Source organism: Hypanus sabinus, chromosome X1, assembly GCF_030144855.1.
Source record: "Hypanus sabinus isolate sHypSab1 chromosome X1, sHypSab1.hap1, whole genome shotgun sequence".
Classification (NCBI taxonomy): Eukaryota; Metazoa; Chordata; class Chondrichthyes; order Myliobatiformes; family Dasyatidae; genus Hypanus; species Hypanus sabinus.
In genome coordinates this window covers 8744670-8758317 of record NC_082738.1, presented here as the reverse complement: position 1 = coordinate 8758317, position 13648 = coordinate 8744670, and the positions used below count along the sequence as shown (strand labels likewise).

At 43.7% G+C, this 13648-nt stretch overlaps 1 protein-coding gene across 4 annotated transcripts in view; it reads right to left on the bottom strand.

Moving 5' to 3' along the window:
- mrc2 (mannose receptor, C type 2) overlaps positions 1–13648 on the bottom strand; it is a 230419-nt gene that overhangs the window by 16606 nt on the left and 200165 nt on the right. For 3 of the 4 annotated variants that reach the window (XM_059955739.1, XM_059955740.1, XM_059955741.1), the window contains exons 26-27: positions 3598–3744; positions 3363–3485 (exon numbers count right to left, since the gene is read on the bottom strand). In XM_059955739.1, coding sequence (XP_059811722.1) covers positions 3363–3485; positions 3598–3744 — 270 coding nt within the window. Of the gene's footprint in view, positions 1–3362; positions 3486–3597; positions 3745–13648 lie in introns of those variants that run through there. The other variant, XM_059955742.1, reaches the window with a different exon arrangement.

The window sequence follows — 13648 nt, the reverse complement described above, 5'->3', positions numbered from 1 at the left end:
TAGATTCATTTATTTCTCACATGAAATGTGTTGTTTGTGTTAACACCAACATAACCAGCAGACATTCACAGACTTGGGGCTTCGGTCATCGGGCCTCGAATTTAGGCTGTGATCTGAACATCCGGTTAACTTTCGGGCTTCAATCTTCGGTATCAACCCAAGAATTGCTGATGATGGTGCATGAGGACCCAGATAAGGCATGAAATTTGTTGTTGTTTTGTGGTGGCATTAGTGTGCAGGCATAACAAATTACTACAAATTACAGCTAAAAAAGACCATAAGACATAGAAGCAGAATTAGGCTATTTGGTCCATCGAGTCTGCTCCGCTATTTCATCATGGCTGATACATTTTCCCTCTCAGCACCAATCTCATAGAAATATAGAACATAGAAAACCGACAGCACAATACAGGCCCTTCGGCCCACAAAGCTGTGCCGAATATGTCCCTACCTGAAAATTCCCTAGGGTTACCCACAGCCCTCTATTTTTCTAAGCTCCATGTACTTATCCAGGAGTCTCTTAAAAGACCCTATCGTATCCACCTCCACCACCATCACCGGCAGCCCATTCCACATACTCACCACTCTGCGTAAAAAATTTACCCCTGACATCTCCTCTGTACCTACTACCAAGTACCTTAAATCTGTGCACTCTCGTGTTAGACATTTCAGCCCTGGGAAAAAGCCTCTGATTATCCACACGATCAATGCCTTTCATCGTCTTATACACCTGTATCAGCTCACATCTCATTCTATATAGCTGCAACATTACCTCTCGACTCCTAAACTCAATCCCACGATTGAAGGCCAATGCACCTTATACCTTCTTAACTACAGAGTCAACCTGTGCAGCAGCTTTTGAGTGTCCTATGGACTTGGACCCCAAGATCCCTCTGATCCTCCACACTGCCAAGAGTCTTACCATTAATACTATATTCTGCCATCATATTTGACCTACCAAAATGAACCACTTCACACTTATATATGGATATTTCGGTGAATTGGGACATATCACAGCCATTTCATTTTGGCCCAATTAAGCAGCTGCCCCAAATAGCCGGAGTTTCATGGAAACATGTTAAAGGTATAAAAAGACAAAACTGAGTTGCAAATTATGTATTTAAATGAAATCCAGAACAAATTGGAACACTACCAATACTACCACAGTACTATAAAACTGTGTATTAGTTCCTAATAGCTATTGATGAAGGAATTCATCCATGTTATGTTCCCTTTGATTGACTGTAAATGAACAAACTCAAATGCAGACACCTAGTGTAGATAATGAACTGCCTTCCTACAATGCTTTCAATGATTGCATCTTCCTAACCTTCATTTTCATTGTAATGTTTGAGATGACTGTCGATACTTTCAAATACTTTGTAGTTTTTACCTTGTTGAAATAGTGAAATGGTTTCATTTTCACCCCTGGCTGTTTTTGGCATCTCCAAGCCTGAATGTTTGAAACTACAGTGAGCAAAGCAGGTCTGAATTGCCTTACTGCTCATTTCTCTCCAACTATCAGTGACAAAAATCACAGCTTTTTGAACACAAAACCGTGCAACTGACGCTATTTAAAAAACATTTGCTTGAAGCACGACGTAGTGTCTAACGGCCACGCAAGTGCACGTGAGTAACGCTAATTAGAAACTGTTCGGCAACAGTCTCCTGTCTCAAGTAAGCAGCATGGTGTCCCAAATTAATGAAGGGAATCCTGGTTAGTTTTTCAATTAGTTTTTAGAATTGTCCCATGTATGTGCTGGCCCAATTAACAGGAATCTACTGTGTATATGAAATCTGCACTGACCATCAACACCACCCCCAAACATACACACATACAGATGACGCTCTATGCCTTGTACAGACTCAAATTCAGCCTCCTGTATGCCTGGACAGCCTTGCTGAAGGATGTCAAGGCCAAGGTCACTCATCAGGACTCCTTCCGGCTGCTGATTACTGATGATCGCTGTCACCTCTCAGCTTGCTAATCACCGCTGCATTAGGAAAGTCACATTTGCTCCACTCGAAGGGTGGAGAGTCTTCATCCAATTTCCCACTGGCCCACTGGTGCAGGAGATTGAGCTTGGAGATGTATTGGTATTGTAGATTTCTCAAGAATGTTATATTTTTATTTTCTGAGTTTCTAAGAACACAGACACTGTTTTGACCAATTATATCTACACTGGTTCACAGAACAATCAGTTTCCCTGGAACCTATTCCCTCCAATGTCCCCATTAACTCTGCTTTTCCAGATTCCACCATTTCAGCAGCCAGTTAACCATCATGCATTTGGATTGTGGGAAGAAACAGAGTATCCGGGGAAACCCATGCTCTCATAGGGAGAACAAGTAAACTCCACAGCACGCAAGAGCAAGATTGTACACAGGGTGCTGGGGCTGTGGATAAAAGAGTGCTTCGTGGCCTTTTGAGAGTCTACTCTTATGACAACACTTCCAAGAGGACCACAACCTTGTCGTGGCTTGCAGGCTTGCTTGCCTTAATGACCCGGAGAGCTAGGTTGGCTGGAGTCAGGGCTTGTTGCTTTGGCTCTTGGTAGGGTCACCCACGCCAAACAGGTCAAAGGGTAGAGGGCAGACTAAGAGTGGTCCACTCTTAATCCACAGAGTGACCTTGGCTGGAGTCAGGGCTTAATGCTTTGGCTCTTGGCGGGGTCACCCATGCCAAACAGGTCAAAGGGGAGAGGACAGACCCTTTGACCAGAATGATCAGAGGCCAGAATGGTTCACCGTTCTTCCAGGTTTGAGGGTTGAGCCCAGGGCTAACAACCCTGACTGGTAAAACAAAATTGTTATGGAAATAGTAATGAAGATTCCTTCTACATCTGAGCACGAGGGTGTTCTTCAGTCTCCAGCTGGGACTTGCAGGACTGGCAGTAATGAAAACCAAGAGGAAGCTACTGGCGCAATGAAGGAAGCCCTGAACTCTATCAGAGATGGAAGACCTTTATTGCTGCCCTAAACACCAGCAGCAAAATGGGCAACAAGTAAGTATTTGCAACAATAAATGACAGCTTTTGTGACAACAGACCTACTGAATATACATCACTGAAGCTAATAGAGTGGCCTTCCACAAGGAAACTTGACAACATTGTTCTATCAGTTTCGCCACTGAGTATTTTTGTCATTTTTGGACTTCCACAAACATTAGGTCAGCCCGTAACAATACATGATTACCATCAAATGGTAGCAACGCAACTTCTAGGCTTACCCTTTCAGAAGAGTATTGTGCCATTACACCTCACTGCATAGCACACTGCTGAAGAAACCATGCCCTACATAAAATTGCTCCATTTAAGAACTGTTTGTTCTATTTCCAGGTTTCTATGGCAATACATACTTACCCTTTGTGTTGTACGTGAGGCTGAGCCAGGCACCTTTGGTATCATTTTCATACGTCTGTAGATGTTCCCACACAAAGACGTTCTCTGTCTCATCAAGAATGGACAGCATCTCTGCCCCTCGCACTGTTCAAGCACAATGACAATGAAGCACAGCTTTTAGCAGAGGACAACACTCCATCCCCCCAAAGTCCTGTCTCATATGAAATCTCCTTTAGCAGTCACACACACGGCATACCTTTCTGACAGAACTTGGCCGCATCTTTGCGGCTCGCTTTCTTCTCCAAGTGGAAGGTGTAACAGTGATTGCGGAAGGGGATCCAAGAGGAATCCTCCAGGCTAGTTGGGCAACTTCCAGAGAAATTTGACTTGGCGGACAATGAATCTGGGAAGAAAACAACCAATACTTGAGCAGGAGGAGATTAAATTCAGAAACATTACCACTGCTCCTCTCCTCTTGGTTCCTTGATTTTCGTTCAATACTGTGAACTACAGATGGCCAGGATTTAGGAATGGGGTGGGGGGGGGGAACCTTGTTCCTATGTTCCTAAAGTCAGTTTCCCCCTTCAGCTGGACTCTGTAATCCTTTATACCCGGTCACGATTGAATTAGATTTCCCTGATAAGATCATTTCCTTTGGTCTATAACTCGAGTGCCACAATTATTACAAAGGCAAAATACCGAGAATGCTGGACATATGGAATATAAATAGTAATTGCGGGATACAGCCTATGCAGAGAGAAACAGTTAATGTTTCCAGTCAGTGACCTCTCATCGGAACCAGAAAAGGTTTGAGATGTTACAAAATTTATGGAAGTACAGTGCCAAGGTTGGGAAGATGAGAAGGGTAGGAACAAAAGCTGGAAGACTGGAGCGATTAAATGACAAACTGAAGTTTAATGCAAGCAGAAGGCACAGCTTCTAAGCCTGCGTATCACTGGCCATCTGTTGGATCAGAGTTAGTTCTTACTCATTTTAATCTAATTGCATAATTGCATTCACTGCTTGGTCAGTTAACGATTCAGAATGCACATTAACAATTGTTTTATTATAGGCAGTTAACCCGGCAGTCCTGAGCCCAGAGCTGAACATGTCATCTCCTTCTCCTATAGAACATTTTGGCTCTTTAATTCCATTCACTCAAGAAGTGTCAGCTGTGGGTTGACAACAAATAGCATCCTAGAGTTCAGTGATCACCCTTTTGAGTCGGAAGATGGACAATCAGTCAGGTCTGAGTTCAGGTTTGAGGCACCGCTGTACCAACAGGGTACTGTCTAATGATGGAACCAGATCTATTTTCTTATTACAAATGATCCCCTGATGCTATATTAACTCTTGATGTCCTGATCTGTCAAGCCTGCTCAGACAGGCACCTCCCAGTCTCACCCACCTGCCACTCGTTTCCAACTATCACCTGCAGCCTATTTAATCCCAACTCTCATCCATAGTACTTGTTCACCCTTCAGCCAGTTGTTCCTAGCCTTCAGTTATCTTGCTGCCTTGTCAAGTTAAGTATCCCCTTTTGTTTTGTGGCCCGTCATGGCCTGTAATTTTGCAGTTTATTATTAAAATTATCGCTCACCACTAAATTGTCCATACTGCTCTGTGTTTGGGTCAAGCCTCCTCTATATTTCCTGACAGGATCAATATATGTCCTTTTAAAAAAGTACTTCAAACACATTGAGTGCTTATTGGTGTAGAAAACAGCTGGAGGAACTCAGAGGGTCAGGCATTTGTAGAGGGAAATGGAATTTTTTGGTGTTTGTGGAATTTTGAAGTGTAACAATAGGTTGCCACATTCAGAAGAGCATCTGTATTTGATGGCTTTTAAAATAGCAGTGAAAGATACATTACAAATATGATCTCCCTCATCAAAAGTGCAGGGATCACAACATTCTCAGGGAGCGAGGTGTTTACTTATGCTCCCCCTTTGCTCCGTTCCCATATAAATCAAAAGATGGTCCTGGCTGATAACTGAAACTCATTCTTGCTCTCCCTTGCAGCAAACTTACTGGCATTTGCTATCTTGCTACAGTTATCTGGAATGTTTGAGCTGAATGTTTACTTCATTTTTATTTACAGATACAGTATGGAATTAGCTCTTCCGTCCCTTTGAGCCACACCACCTAGCAATCACCAACTTAACCCTAACCTAATCACAAGACAATGTACAATGACCATTTAACCTACCCAGCTCATCTTTAAACTGTGGGAGGAAACTGGAGCACGCAGGGAAATCTCACAGAGAGAATGTACAGATTCCTTACAGAGGACGCTGGAACTGAACTCTGAAGCCCTAAGCTGTAATAGTGCTGTGCTAACCACTATGCTACTGTGCCACAGGAAATGTGAATAAAAGAGTTTAAAATTAAAATAGAAAGCAAATGGTGGAAAAATTAAATATCAGAGGCAGAGTTGAGGTGGTGGGGCCTGAGAGCGAGGAAAGATGCAAGTTTTGATTTATTTAAGTACCGGGCCAAATTGGAAAGGTTGGGTACAGGCCAAATCAAGGTGGCAAGACCCGGCCCAAGAGCGTAACAGAGTGGCAGAGCCCGGGTTTGAGAGTGAGGAACCATCCAAGGTTTGGACAATTTAAGTGCCCGGCCAGATTGAAAAGGTCAGGGTGTTGGAGCCAGATGTGAGGAACAGGGTGGTTCAACTCACTACACTGCGAGGTTTACTCGGCTCCACACTGAACTGAGGGCTGTGGCCTGCAATTGACGGGCTCCTGAACCGGCTGCAGCAATGACTGCCTTCCGGGCTGTGGACTCATTTCGTGAACTTCAGTTCAGAGTGTTATTTGCTGACTTTTATTGTTTGCGCCATTTGTCTTTTTTCTGCGCATTGGGTCTATTTTTTTAGGTTCTATTGGGTCTCTTTGCTTTGTGGCTGCCTGTAAAGAAATGAATCTCAAGGTTATATAAAATATACATACTTTGAATCTTGAACAGAGGAATGAGCAAGAGAGGGGCGGTCCTTTCCTCACTCATTAACATGCTACAACTGCACTGCAGTCTCTCACCTCCACTGTTACTGGTCCTGATTGAGAGGCAGGAATCAGTGGGATGTTTGACATTTCACGATCGGGCTTTCTGGTGATCTCAATCAGATCATGTTTAATTTAAAAGTTTAGGTTTGAGGAGTCTGGTTAATAGTTTGGTAGTTGGGACTTTTATTCTTAAAGGAATACATTTAAAAAATATGATTACTAGCGCTCACTGAATGCACCAGTCCCACCTCTTCATTGATCTCAACCAGACAGATTCTATAATGGACAATCAATCTGTTCCAGCCTTCCCCGCCCCTACACACATTTCAACAGCGATTACACTGTAGAAGCAATTTACATGAAGGATGTTGTAACTACCCAGGGTTGTGAAAAGTGCTGCAGGTGACGTGGTGATGTAACTGAGATTAAGACTAATAAAGAATTCTACAGGATAGGAAGTCAGAGAGAGAGAGAGAAAGAGAGGGGGACAGAGAGTGAGAGAGAAAATTTGAAATGTCATATCTGAGACTGATTTATATATTATTTCTGTTGTACTTGGTGCTCCCTACACAGACTCCTCCTCACTGTAGAAACTAACTGCGGATTGAGTGACATCTTGGTTTGCTCTGAAGGATAACCTTGAGCTTCTGGTCAAGAGACATAAAGCTTGTTTGAGGCTTCCTCTCCAAGATTGCCCTGAGGTTGCTATTGACCTCAAGGGACACAAGCCTAGGGATTTACAGCTACACCCAACTATGAAAACAACCAGTTCAGCCAGGAGTAACGGTAACAACCCACTGGACTCTGGCCACGAGCCCTGACCTCCTGATCTTGACCCCTGATCGTGCACTGTTTTACCCTAGGATGTTAACTTGCCAGCAGCAACCTGAGCACTACTGGTGAACCCTGAGGCACCACTGTAATGAGGTTCAAAACCATAAGACCAGGAGACATAGGGGCACAATTAGGCCATTTGGACCATCGAATCTGCTCTGCCATTCCATCATGGCTGATGTATTACTCCTCTTAATCTCATTCTACTGCCTTTGCCCCATATCCCTTTCACATTCTGATTAATCAAGAACCTATCAACCTCTGATTTAAATATACACAATGACTTGACCTCCACAGCTGTCTATGGCAATAAATTCCACAGATTCACTCCACTCTGGCAAAAGAAATTCTTCCTAATCTCTGTTCTAAATGGACATCCCTCAATTCTGAGGTTGCGCCCTCTGGTCTTGGACTCTCCCAGCACAGGAAACATCCTCTCCACATCCACTCTATCTAGGCCTTTCAACATTTGATATGTTTCCATGAAGATGGGGTCATTTTATTCGGGGACAAGAGAGACTGGCAGTAAGCTGGCGGTGTACAAATTCTGAGAGGCCTAGAGAGGATGTGGAAAGGAAATACTGTATTTCCTTTTCACAAACAAAAGAAAATCTGCAGACGTTGGAGATCCAATCAACACACAGAAAATGCTGGAGGGACCTAGTGAAGGGACTCGGCCTGAAACATCAACTGTTTGCTCTTCTTCATAAATATTTCATTTTGCAGTAGATGGTTTCTATGGGCATGGATTTACAGTAATTGATGGAGGGTTCTGGGGGTAACTGAGGGGAAAAATGTTCATAGAATAGTAGGGGCATGTCAGGTGAAGCCCATTTGTGGACAAAATGGACTTTTACGACTCTATGAATTTCTGGGACGCCACAGGATCCAGAATCCAGAAGCACGCGATGTTAGTGCTTCTGCTGATGGACATCTGCATTGATGCAGAACAAAGTGCTGAAAGGAAAGTTGTTGAAACATTGGCACTAGCAGCAAAACAGACAGAGAGTGAGAAACAGATGGAAAGAGAGCTATTGCAAGAGGAAATGTGGATGAAAGGAAGCCTGAAGCGTTTTTCTTGCATGACAAAGCAATGCAGTGAATCTAAGACCAGCCAAACAGCTGAAAACTAACATCTGCTAGTTGGAACTCTTTTCTGAAATCCAGCGGCCTTTCAATCACTGGCCCAGCTTTGCTTGAGAGAGATGTGATCACTGCCACTGTAAAGCGGGCAAAGTGGATCATGGATACAACCCAGTTCATCATGGGTAAAGCCTTCCCCACCTTTAAGCACATTTACACAGAGCATTGCCCCAAGAAAGTGGCATCTATCATCAAGGACCCCCACCATTCAGGACATGCTCTCTTCTCACTACTACCACCAGGAAGGAGACACAAAAGCCTTAGGTCCTAATCACCAGGTTCAAGATCAGTTAGAGTCACAGAGTCATAGAAAGGTACAGCACAGAAACAGGCCCTTCAGCCTATCTAGTCCATGCCAAACCAATAATCCATCGACCTGCACCCAGGCCATACCCTCCATACCCCTCCCATCCATGTACTTATCCAAACTTCTCTTAAATGTTTAAATTGAACCCGTATCCACCACTTCTGCTGGCAGCTCGTCCCACACTCTCACCACCCTCTGAGCAAAGAAACTTGCGCTGAATATTTCCCTTAAACATTTCACCTTTCACCCTTAACTTGTGACCTCTAGTTCTACTCCCATCCAACCTGAGTGGAAAAAGCCTGCTTGCATTTACCCTAGCTATACCCCTCATAATCTTGTATACCTCTATCAAATCTCCCCTCAATCTTCTACGTTTGAGGGAATAAAAGCCTAACCTATTCAACCTTTCCGATCAACTCAGGTCGCCCAGTCCCGGCAACATCCTTGTAAATTTTCTCTGTACTCTTTCAATCTTACTTACATCTTTCCTGTAGGTGGGTGACCAGAACTACACACAATACTCCAAATTAGGCCTCACCAACATCTTGTAGAATCTCAGCGTAACTTCCCATCTCCTGTACGCAGTACATTGATTTATGAAGGCCAGTGTGCCAAAAGCTTTCTTTACAACTCTATCTAGCTGTGACGCCACTTTCAAGGAATTATGAACCTGTAAACCCAGATCTCTCTGTTCCACTGCACTCCTCAGTGCCCTACCGTTCACTGTGTGAGACCTACCTTGGTAGGTTCTATCAAAGTGCAACACCTCACACTTGTCTGCATTAAATTCCATCTGCTACTTTTCCGCCTATTTTTCCAGATGGCCCAGATCCCAATGAAAGCTTTGATGGTTTTTCTTACTGTCCACTGCCCCTCAGTCTTGGTGTCATCAGCAAATTTGCTGATTCAGTTTACTACAGTACCATCCAGATCATTGATATAGATGACAAACAACAACAGATGCAGCACCAATCCCTGCGGTACACCACTAGCCACAGGTTTCCAGTCAGAGGCAACCTTCTACCATGAAGCCAGTGTCTAATCCATAGGAGCACAGGAGAAAGGCCTAGAGGGGAAAGGTCAAGATGGCACCAGTGAACAACAATTCCTTAGGTAACATCTTCCAGATAGCAAATCTCTTAAATTATTTCACATTTTCTACACCTTCTGCTTGTTATTTTTGTCTTATTTGTGTTACGGAAACTGTTGGAGCAGGCGACATGATCTAGCGCTCTGCTGTATCCAGAGAGCTGCGTTGTGGAGATCAGAGACGAGAACACGCGCTGACTCTTGGAACAGACCAGAGACGGGTTGTAGGGTCATGAGTGACTCCATTTCAAAGTGGCGAGAAGATTGAAGCATTGCGGTGAATGTGGAGGGGTCAGCGATTGCTCCCAACAGAGGTAATGGTGATCACTAGCTGGATCGGTGGCATTCGGACCCGGGTCGCAAACACGCTTCACGGAAGGACTGAGTTTGTGCAGCTACTCTCCTCGTAAACTGACAAAAGGATGTTTTCGATATTCTGGGATATATGTGATTATTGGACTGCACTTTACACTGGTTTCCTTCAGTTTTTCGGTTTTCTTGTGGCCGATTGGCCGGTGGGTGACTTCGGGGGGGGGGGGGGGGGGTTGGGTTTTGATGTTCTTTTCTGTGAATATGGAGATCAGAGGCTGCTATTATCATTGTTTTCGGCGAGGGAAGGGTTGGGGATTTGTGATATTGTTACTGGTTTTTTTGTGGGGGGGGGGGTGGGGGAATTCTGGGGTTTTTGAGCTTTGTTTCATTTTCTTTTTCATGCTGGGGGGGGGGGTTTGATGTCTTTTCTTTTAACGATTCCCATGGTTTTCCTGTATTTCATGGCTCTCTGGAGAAGACAAATATCTGAGTTGTCTTGTATATACACACTTTGACAATAAAATAAACCTTTGAACTTACTAATAACAAGTGACTGAACCTTCTTGACCAAGCTCCTATGCAGGTCTTTGTCAAATGCCTGCTAAAGTCCATGTAGACAATATCCACTGCCTTAGCTTCATCAACCATCCTGGTAACTTCCTTAAAAACCTCAACAACATTGGCTAGACATGACTTACCATGCACAAAGCCATGATGATTATCCCTAATTAGTCCCTGTCTGTCCAATTACTTATATATCTAGTCATTTAGAATACGTTCCAATAACTTACCCACTACTGATGTCAGCTCGTCAGCCTATACTTTCCTGGTTTATGTTAGAGCCTTTCATAAACAGTGAAACAACATCAGCTATCCTCCAATTCTCTGGTACCTCACCTGATTTAAATACCTCTGCTAGGGTCCCTGCAATTTCTGCACTTGCCTCCCACAGGGTCAGAGGGAATACCTTTTCAGCCCCTGGAGATTTGTCCACCCTGATTTGCCTCAGGATAGCAAACACCTCCTCCTCTGTAATCTGTATAGGGTCAGTGACCTTGCTGCTGCTTTGCCTCACGTCTATAGACTCTGTGCGTCCATCTCCTGAGTAAATACTGGTGCAAAAAATCCATTTAAAATCTCCCCTATCTCTTCTGACTCCACGCATGAATTACCATTCTGGACTTCCAGGGGACGAATTTTGTCCCTTGCAATCCTTTTGCTCTTAACATACCTGTAGAAACCCTTAGGAATTCCCTTCACCTTGTCTGCTAGACCAACCTTATGTCTTCTTTTAGCCTTCCTGATTTCTTAAGTGTTCTCTTGCATTTCTTATACTCCTCAAGCACCTCATTTGTTCCTACCTGCCCATATCTGTAATGCGCCTCCACCTTTTTCTTAACCAGAGCCTCAATATCTCTCAAAAAGCAAGGCTCCCTAAACCTGCTGTCCTTGCCTTTTATTCTGACACACACGTGCAAACTCTGTACTCTCAGAATTTCACTTTGAAGGCCTCCCATTTACCCATGTACACTTCTCCCAGAAAACAACCTGTCCCAATCCACACTTGCTGATGCCATCAAAATTGGCCTTTCTCCAATTTAGAATCTCAACCCGAGGATCAGACCTATCCTTTTCCATAATTGCCTTGAAACTAATGGCATTATGATCACTAGATGCAAACTTTGGTCACCTGCCCTATCTCATTCCCTGACAGGAGATCTAGTATCACACTCTCTCTAGTTGGGACTTCTGTGTACTGATTAAAGAAACTTTCCTGAACACAGTTGACAAACTTTTTTCCATCCGGTCCTTTTACAGTATGGAATTCTCAGTCAATGTGTGGAAAGTTAAGGTCACCTACTAACACAACCTTATGTTTCCTGTTACAGTCTGTGATCTCTTTATAAATTTGGTCCTCTAAATCCTGGAGATTGTTGGATGGTCTATAATGTAATCCCTTTCTCATTCCTCAGTTCTACCCACAAAGCCTCACTAAACCTCTCCAGTCTGTCCTATCTGAGTACTGCCATGACATTTTCCCTGACTAGTAATGCCAACTAGTTACTAACACATGAGGCTCCTGAATTGGCATGGATAACTTCCTTCACCTCTACTCTGAACTGATTCTACAACCTACACACTCACTTTCAAGGTTTATTTACAACTTAGGTTCTCGGTGTTATTTTTATTTGCACAAACTGTCTTCTTTTGCTCATTGTTTGTCTGTTAATCTTTGTTTATGTATATTTTTTCATAACTAAATATAAAATTATACTGTAAATGCCTGCAAGAAAATGAATTTGAAGGCAGCATAAGGTAACATATTTGCACTTTGCTCATAAATTTATTTTGACCAGTGTTGATGCTGCAGTGTGACTCTCCACCAGCAGAGGGCAGCATTGGCACTAATAACTCCGTACTGAGCTTTCAAAATGGGTTCTCTGTCCAAAAGAATGATTGTTTGCTGGTGTCCACCATCCCAGCTCACCCACACTTCACACAGAACGGGAAGGGATGAATTCTATGGCAACACTATGGCAATTCTATGGTTTTCTAGGGAAAACCTGCATTTTTAAAGGCTACCTACTGGATGTCCTAAAAGGCTTCAAAGTTAATGAGCTATTGTGAAGTTAAAAAGGAGTGCTTTCTGCTTTACCCTGTAATGTCCTGTCCTTGATAAAGTGGATAAACACTAAGGTTCTGAAACCAGATTATGTGGCGCCTGGTCTTTCTGACCTCTGTGTTCAGTCAAAATAATACATATGGCAATAAATTCCACAGATTCACTGCACTCTGGGAAAAGATATTCTTCCTAATCTCTGTTCTAAATGGACGTCCCTCAATTCTGAGGTTGCGCCCTCTGGTCTTGGGCTCTCCCACTATAGGAAACATCCTCTCCACATCCACTCTATCTAGGCCTTTCAACATTTGATATGTTTCCATGAAGATGGGGTCATTTTATTCGGGGAAAAAATGTGTCTTTGCATCATGACCCTAGAGCGGGGGTCGGCAACCCGCGGCTCCGGAGCCACATGTGGCTCTTTTACGTCTGTGCTGCGGCTCCCTGTTGCTTTGGGAAATAATTGGTTGTGGCGACCCTTTTCCTGGCACATCCGAACCGACTCACAATAAGATAGCCTACGGGGGTTTGCGAGCACAGAGCTTTGGAGCCTCTGCGCCATGGGGGGGGGGGCAGGTTGAGGGAGGCTTAAAAGTGAGGCTGAAGATTTCGAATAAAGTTTTTTTCCTTCGACTGCAGTTACCGACTCCGTGTCGTAATTTTAGCGCTGCGTGTAGCACACCGCTACATGGTCAGTATTTAATTAATATGTATTTTATGTTAGTTTGTTAGTTTTTGAAATGTAAATCTAAATTTGAAGATTATGGTGATCTTGTACAATCTAAATAAGACGTTGTGGCGACGCATTTCCTGACACATCCGAACCGGCTCACAATTAGCCAGCGTTCAGGCTAAGGGAGATAGCCTACGGGGGTTTGTGAGTACGTGTCTTTTGCAGCATCCGCGCCCATGGGGGGCGGGTTGAGGGAGGCTTAAAAGCAAGGCTGTTTAGTTCGAATAAAGCTATCTTTGACTGCAGTTTACTGACTGCGTGT